General features: G+C 51.7%; 1 protein-coding gene and 1 pseudogene across 1 annotated transcript; one reads left to right on the top strand and one right to left on the bottom strand.

Moving 5' to 3' along the window:
* The first annotated feature begins 1,712 nt into the window (after positions 1–1,712).
* On the top strand, positions 1,713–2,687 carry LOC119358696 (xylanase inhibitor protein 1-like). The gene has a single exon (XM_037625136.1). The coding sequence runs from the start codon at positions 1,713–1,715 to the stop codon at positions 2,616–2,618; it is 906 nt and encodes a 301-aa protein (XP_037481033.1). The 3' UTR covers positions 2,619–2,687.
* Positions 2,688–4,350: 1,663 nt separating this feature from the next.
* On the bottom strand, positions 4,351–7,572 carry LOC119358695 (annotated as a pseudogene).
* Between the last annotated feature and the right edge of the window lie 694 nt (positions 7,573–8,266).

Here is an 8,266-nt window from a genome sequence, read left to right as displayed (position 1 = left end):
AAGGTCCAGGGGCCCCCGTCAGGTAGAACATATCGTATTAGACATGATCTATTGGGACTCGTATTAGCCGCAAGGGCCTAGCAGCCACGCAGGGAGTCCATGAGGTCACGAGAAATTTCTGCAGCCGTGAGTTTCCTTCTGATGGCGAGTCCTCACGATCCCTGTCCCAGGCCCCCGGGTTGAAAGAGCGAGCTACATTCTTTCATAGAAGACAGAAAATAAGAGGACTGATGCTTTCTTACTTCATCTTAATATAGGGATTATAGCATTGGAATTATGAAATTTGAATGGATGGGACGTGAGGCGAGGTGTTGCCGTCTGACGAACCGCCGCCGGGGTGCAGCAGGCCGACCAACTCCGCTCCGCGCTCTGGTCTCCAAGCGCTGGATGCACACGCACGTCGAGGAGCTCCTCCTGCCGGACCCAGACAAAAATCCATATCGTGTTATCGCCGGGATCTGACCGATCCAAGGTTTGTGATATCTACAGTTTATCACTCTCCTTGTACTAACTAGATTTATAATGAGTTCACGGTCGCTGGTCTATTGCACTGCGTGGCTCGATTTAATTTGCTCCGCCACTTGATCGTGATGCATCTCGTAAGATTCACAAACACAGGTCTAGAAGAACCCCATAATTCTTGCCCTGTCATTTCACCCTGTTCCATGCATGTAGCGCCGGTCAATTGTCCTATATTAGCATTTTAAGTGTACCGCGAGGACTTTAGAAACGAGAATCTACGATAATTAAGTAATTTATCTTCGTATATGCATTCATGCATATATAGCTTTGCATTGTTTAAGCTTTCATATGAAGTTTAAAAAGTATATGTGTCGGGTAGCAAAAAAAAATTGACATAAAAATTATTTTTTAGATGAATGTACAGGTTTATTGGTTACATTTCATACATATATATCAATTATTACTGCTATGCTATTTTATATGAAAGGGCCTTGAGTTTTATGTTCGCCCCGGGCCCTCAAAATCTCAGAACCGGCCCTGCCAGGTTGATGACGACTTGACGAGCATGTAGCTGAGCTTTACATGGTTGTGGCTAGGCAGGCCGTCCGCGACGACGACATAGATGTAAAGGTTTGGCGTTAGTTAATACACCAAATAGACGATGCATGTATATCATGAGGTGAAGATTTTGTTTTTGTTTTTCGCACCGAGGGCGCATGGATGTACTCTCTGCGTTCCTAAATATAAGTCTTTGTAGAGATTTTACTGTGGACTACATACGGATATATGTAGATGCATTTTACAGTGTAGATTTACTTATTTTGCTCCGTATATGTAATCTATAGTGAAATTTCTATAAAGACTTAGCGCGGGGATGGAGGGAGTAGTAGCTAGCATGACCAAAACGCGCGCGGCACTCGGGGACGTTTGAGGTCTGCGTTAATCAATGGGTCTTCTCTATCCATGTGCGCGGCGCCCAGACATCTGCCGTTTTCTTTTCTACGCTTGACTTGTGGTCGATCGTCCATCTGATTTGACCCCATCCAGACCAGTTGGCGCCGCAGCCAATCGAAATTGTGTAGGCCGGCACACAAGAAATGACTTGCACGCACGTACGTACCTTGTGAACAAATGCCTTTCTTCCTTGCCTACCTACTGCCTCTTTTTATATATATAGACTTGGCCAGACGCTCTAACTCTTCACAACAACCAACAATCACTGTAACTAACCAGAAGAAGAAGCAGAAACGATGGCGTTCCGACGCCCTTCATGTGTCCTACTAGGAGCTCTTCTCACCGTCTCGTTCCTCGCCGCCACGGCAACCGCCGGTGACCACGGCCTGACAGTCTTCTGGGGCCGGAACAAGGACGAGGGCTCCCTCGGGGAGGCCTGCGACACCGGCATCTACAACACCGTCATCATCTCCTTCTACAGCGTCTTCGGCCACGGCAGGTACTGGGGCGACCTCTCCGGCCACCCGCTCTACGGCATCGGCGCCGACATCAAGCACTGCCGGGGAAAGGGCATCGTCGTCCTCCTCTCCATCGGCGGCGGCGGCACCCAGTACTCCCTGCCGTCATCACAGTCCGCGGCCGACGTCGCCGATAACCTGTGGAACGCGCACCTCGGGGGCGGCCGCCGCGGCGTGTTCCGCCCGTTCGGCGACGCGGTGGTCGACGGCATCGACTTCTTCATCGACCAGGGCGCGCCGGACCACTACGACGAGCTCGCCAGGCGTCTCTCCGGCTACAACCGGTACTACCGCGGCGCGCCCGGGGTGCGGCTGACGGCGACGCCGCGGTGCGTGTACCCGGACTGGCACGTCCAGAGGGCGCTGGACACGGGGCTGTTCGAGCGGATCCACGTCAGGTTCTACGGCGACGACCAGTGCTCCTACAACCACGTGTACAAAGACGGGGTGATGGCGCAGTGGAGCAAGTGGACGGCGAGGTACCCCCGGAGCAAGGTGTACATCGGGCTGGCGGCGGCGAACGTGCCCGGGAGGAACGACAAGGTCGGCCTTGGGTCCATGCAATATGACCTGATGCCCAGCGTGAAGCAGGCGGCGAACTACGGCGGGGTCATGCTCTGGGACAGGTACTACGACAAGCAGACCGGATATGGCCGCGAACTCTACAACGGCGGCATCAACTAATAATCTACACGCATGCATGCATTAAAGTGTGTGTGTGGCAATAATAATTTAAACACACCTGATGTGATTAGTGGCATTGTATTGTACGAATAAATCAGAGATCCATATAGGGACCGCTGGATGTTTCAACATTTCGTATCTGAATTCAACACCCTTTAACTCTTATACCATGTAGAAGTGCATGTTCTAGCCAATCATTTGATAAAAAAGACTAGACAATATATTTTTACGTCAACAATGACCATTTTAAAAAAATGCAATCATTCTGTTTAAATATGAACTTCTTATGAACAATTTTATAGAAAAGTGAACATGATTTAAAAGCCAAAAAGAGGCCAACAAAACAAATTAGCCGAAAACCAGCCACCGGTGAAACGCTTACTAGGCATCTAGTGCATCCTATTCTCCTCCTAATTAACTAGGGGCAAATGGTAAGGGCATCTTCAAAGCTGACTCTCAAACTGCCTGCAACCATCCGGATTGCATGTTCTGGACCTGTTTTGTCATCCAAAGCAGGCGTGTATCGGTTTGTCGATCGGTCCGGACGTGATTTTTCCACAAACCGGAAACATGCTGGGGGGTGGGGGGGGGGGCTTTGCGGGAGTCCGGACCGCTCCCACGTCGGCTTCTGACTGCCCTGACCCACCCAAAAAACCTCCCGCCTCCGCACGCATTCCCACCCGAAGTGGTCAGCTTTGCTCCAGAGCGTCAGTGTTGTATTCACCCCCGCCCAAAGCAGACATGCTACTCATGTCACTCCGCGCATTGAACCGGCACGCCGGCTGAGAGCGTCGGTCGCATCGCTTTCCGGTGCACATGACTCCTCCGCATTCAAACGACCACATGTCTTTTCGCCTTCCTACATTAAACATGTGTGGTTATCGAGGAACCTACTACGACGCCACAGGTCCGTCCCTCTGTCGGCCACCATTAATTACCCAGCCGCTTGCCCTGCCATCCCGACACTATTTAAACTCCAGCCCCGGCCATAGCCGCATCCATCCATCTCCCCTCCCTTTCTCCTCCCCACACCACGCCCGCCATGTCCTGCTCGAGCTCCAAAGTCATTTGGGACAGCATGTCATACGAGCTGAAGATGGAGATCGCCGTCGTTGCTTCTGACTGGCAGGCCGACAGGTCGGCGCCGCGGACGTCCCAAAGGAGGACGCGGTCGATGAAGAGCCGGCGCCACCCAACTCGCCGATCCATCCCGACATTACCATGGTCGAGGCCCATTCTCACTACACTGAAAGGATGAGTAGAGCATTGGAGGTCGCCGACGCTCGGGCCCCGGGAAGGCAATCGCTCTTTTGTTGCCGTTGAAGCCAAACTTAGCAGGCTCATCATCGTCGGCCAATTAGCCGCTTGCAGAGTGCGGAGGCGGAGCTTCATTTTTTGGGGTTCATGGACATGGGGAGTGGGCGTTGACGGTAATTTACGCTAAGTTTAGAGTCTGGTCTTGTTCAAATATGTCGAAAATCATCCGATTTTATGTAAAAATTATCCAAGTATAAATAAAAATCGTCCAGGTTGTTTAAATATGCATCAAATTTGTTCAATTTCATTAAATTTGGACCAAAAAGCAACCAAACATATGCGGCTAGCTTTGGATGGCCGGCTCCCTTATGAGTGTTCACAAACGGATCTGGTGTCCGGTTTGCAGGTCGGCGTTGGAGATGCCCTAAGTGACTTGTTGTATGTATGGTACTGACATATCGGAGCAGAGCACAAGTGATCTTGAAAACCCCTTGACTTTATTACTAGCCTCATCACAGCTGACTATAATGAGCGTGGAAACTGAGTTCTCGGATTCTCAAATTGTCATGTCTCTCTCTCTGTACTTAACAACGATGTTGAGATCCCCTCAACGAAAAAGAAAAAAAAAATATGATCACTAAACAAACTGATCGATATCACTCAGTCCACTGGATACAGCGTAGCATACCGTCTACGCCTCTCCATGGGTGGCGCTGGTGGCGGTGGTGGCGGCAGCGGACTCTCCGGCAGTGGTGGCCACGGTGCAGTAGACGGTGGAGGATACATGAACGGCGGCGGACAAGGTTCCTCCTTGGGTGGTTCGACGTATTGCGGCGACGGTAGCCACGGTGCGGTCGACGGCGGAAGATACATCATGAACGGTGGCGGATAAGGTTCCTCCATGGCCTTGGGTACCGGAAGTGGGCACGGTGGAGGAAGATCCCGTTTCTTATCATCCGGAACGCATTGGCCGATCTGAAACGGGCCAACATGTTCTGCCAAAATCCAGACGACGGTCGTGAGCTCGCCCCCTCGGCTGAGCTGCCTGGCATGGGATTCCCGGCTGCATCGGGTGCCCGCGTACAGCAGCTTGTCCACCCACACGTTGAAGACGAGCTCCAGCACCTCCGGCATCTCCGACTCATCGGCCTCTAGCAGCGCCGCGGCAATATTTGCTCCGTCGGAGACGAGACGAGTTTTATCATGATCCAAACCCCACTCGCCATTTGCGTCCATCTTGTCACGCATAGTCCTTGCAAGCTTCCCCTCCCTCTCCCTGCCGGCTGTCGTCGAACGGCTGCTGACGGCCTGTTTGCGCCAAATGTCCTGCAAAGCATCGAAGGTCACTTCATACAGGCTGCGGAGAACAAGGCCCGGTAGCATGTGCCGGCGCACGGCGACGAGGAACATCAGGTACTCGGACAGCGCCTTGATCGCCTTGGCATGTGCCGCAGCTGCACTCTTGCCATGCATCGGTGATTGACCGCCGCCGCCGCCGCACACGAGGAAAACTTGGGTGGCGATGTGCCACACAAGGATGTCCTCCTGGAATTCACGGCCAAAGGCCAGCTGGAATCTCCGCAGTTTCGCTGGACGCCTCTTGACTACCGCTTGGCCCCAGAATGTGGTGATGTCATTCATGGAGTATGCATCATCATCCCCAACCTTATGCTTGCCGTAGTCGTAGGTTGACTTGAGTATCTTCCGTACACGTTAGAACACCAACATCTTGACTCCTTGTGAGAGCTTAATGCGCTCGGAGTGGTGGTGTTCCTTCCACCCATCTTCCAATCCAAGCTTCTTGGCTGCTCTCCCGCATAGAGGCATCGTCTCACGGGTGCACTCGTGCAGCAGGCTGTACTGCCCGATGGTGCCCGACCACATTCTGTAGCGGCCTGGCGCCATGCCAAGGGCTAACCGGCCAAGATCCAGGGACACGACGGCACGACGGAGCCGGTGCCATCTCCCAGAGCACAGAGCCTCATGGTGAAGCCATGCCCGTGGCCTAGCCTCCAAGAATGCGTGCATCCAGGTAGACCCAAGTGCACTGAGAAGCCATCTGATGTCCAGGATCAAAGTACCTACCAGCAAGGTGTAGGTGATGACCACATCTGCTCTCCTCTGGCCGTCTTTGCTGTACAGCAGAAACAGAACCAACGTCGTGAAGGTGGCGACCGGTGAGACAAGCCGGATCGAGTAGCCGACCCAGGTGTGGACCATGGCTGCCTTGGTGTAGAGGATGTCGTACATGAGAGAAAGCTCCATCTCCACCACCTTGCACATACTCTCCCACCCAAAAGAGAACATGACCTTGGTTGCTTCAAGGTCAGATGAATCCATGTTGACAGACGAATCGGTCATCGCACGCTGGCAGAATGGGAACATGTCGTGGGCAACCATCAGGGCTTGCTCATTGTCCAGCACCGTTCCGCTTGCGGAGCCCGAGCCATCAGTGTATCTCCTTCGTTGTCTCTTCTTCTTCTTCTTCTTCTTCTTGCTTGAGCTCCGGATGTTGCCCAGGTTGCCTTGCCATAGCGCCAGTACCCTCTCCACATACTTGACAACACCGACGGCGAGAATGGTGATGGATGATGGAAGCAAGGCCCTGTCACCGCCGCGCAGGTATATGTGCTTGTACACGACATAGATGGCCCCGCCGACCTGCACCAGCACGTTGAGTGCTTGCCGCCCTGACAGCACGTTGTCCTCGAGGGAGTAGGCGCTGATGTTGTCTGGGCCGCCGAGATGCTGCAGGAGGAACGGCGCCCAGAACGCGACCAGCTGCGGCTTCTCCTGGGACGTGCTGCCCATGGACAGGCTACCGAGGGCATATGCCGAGGCCCAGTTGGCCAGCTGGTACGCCAGCCACAGAAGGAGCGTTCGCCCACCGGAGGCTTTACGCCGACGGATCCCGGCGAGGAGGATGAGGCCAAGATGCGCAGCAAAGCTTAAAAGGACCGCTGTCCGGATCATCCCAGTCTGGTTCAGCCATCCTTCCATTGGACCTGCACTGAGGTCAAAATCAGATAATCATGTTCCATATGTAATAATTAATCATGTACACTAAGTGAACAGGGGATGCAATGGTACTTCTACAGACACTATGATAGGGTGCAAAGTATGTCAGTGAGCCGCCTAGCTACATCAACAATCACTAGAATGACCTTAATTTCTTTTAGAAATACTCCTTCGGAAAAATAAATCAGTAAATGTTTGCCCATTTCATCCTAGCAAACCAAGATTTTTGCTTATCATCCTGGTTTTCTACGAATCGGGATGTCGGAATCCCCAAATCACATCTCATCCCAAGAAGAAAGAAAAAATCATTGGTTGCGCGACAGGTAGAAGAAGAAAGTTTTGACCAGTTGGCAAAGTTAGGAGCTACTGCACAAAGAATGAAAAGAAGAAAGGATCCGTCTAAACATAACGCAGTCAGCCGCGAGCTTGGAAGAAGCAAGAACACAATGGCGGGCTGGTGGCAAAAAGCGGCCATGAACCCATCAAGCGATTCACTGAAGAAAAACAAACTCCACAGAAACCATAGCCTTGACTTGGAGCTTACCTCCCTGTGTTGGGCTTTTGGACGCCGGCGGGCGACCTTTCAGCCGCGTATCTCGTCGGCGGCGGGACCAAGTGGCCGAGGTAGCATTGACAGAGTGATGGTAGCACGAAGCAGCAGTAGCACAGCAGTCCTTCACTCCCCGTGGAACTAGATGGAGATGGTGGAGCGATGTCTATCAATTTAGCCGTCTTTGCCTATCAATCATTGTACGGCCCAAACCCAGCACCTCACGTGCATTGCGAACCCAATCCAGCAAGCATTTGATCGGAAAGAGCTGCCCACCTAACATGTTTGGTTAAATTCGTCTCTCGTGTTAATCGATGCTCATAATGAATTTGTTTTCGAAAATTTGTGACATGACGTTGGCAAAATAAAAAAGATGACTAAGAGAATAAAAGTGTTCACATCTTCAAAAAAATGGTCGCAAATTTGAAAATTTGTTCATGTTTTTTAAAAAGCATTAATATGTGGAATAAAAAGGTCTAATAAATATTTGCAAATTTAGAACAATTTTGCGTTTTAAAAAATGTTCAAGTTTTCTAAATGTGATAGCTTTTTTAGAGATATTTTCGCTGTAGCGGCCCTGGTTTCTACAGTGATCCCAACAAATGTCTGCCCCCAATTCGCTAGAATGTCTGATCCCTGGATTGCTATGGTACACATACATCTCGCTCCTGCCTCTCGCAATGGACCGGCCCACCAGGACGTCTCCCCTGTGCGGCAACCCTACTTTTCGGCGCGAAGAGCACCAAATAGGAGGTCCTAGCAAGAACATACCTACGAAAAACCATCCACTGCGAAGTGTTTAGTGGGTCAGGCAACCTACTAC

Source organism: Triticum dicoccoides, chromosome 2A, assembly GCF_002162155.2.
Source record: "Triticum dicoccoides isolate Atlit2015 ecotype Zavitan chromosome 2A, WEW_v2.0, whole genome shotgun sequence".
Classification (NCBI taxonomy): domain Eukaryota; kingdom Viridiplantae; phylum Streptophyta; class Magnoliopsida; order Poales; family Poaceae; genus Triticum; species Triticum dicoccoides.
The sequence above is the reverse complement of the archived record's forward strand: the minus strand, read 5'-3'. Positions and strand labels throughout refer to the sequence as shown.

Coding starts and splice junctions, on each gene's coding strand:
- LOC119358696 (XM_037625136.1), top strand. CDS start 1,713: ATGGCGTTCCGACGCCCTTCATGTGTCCTACTAGGAGCTCTTCTCACC.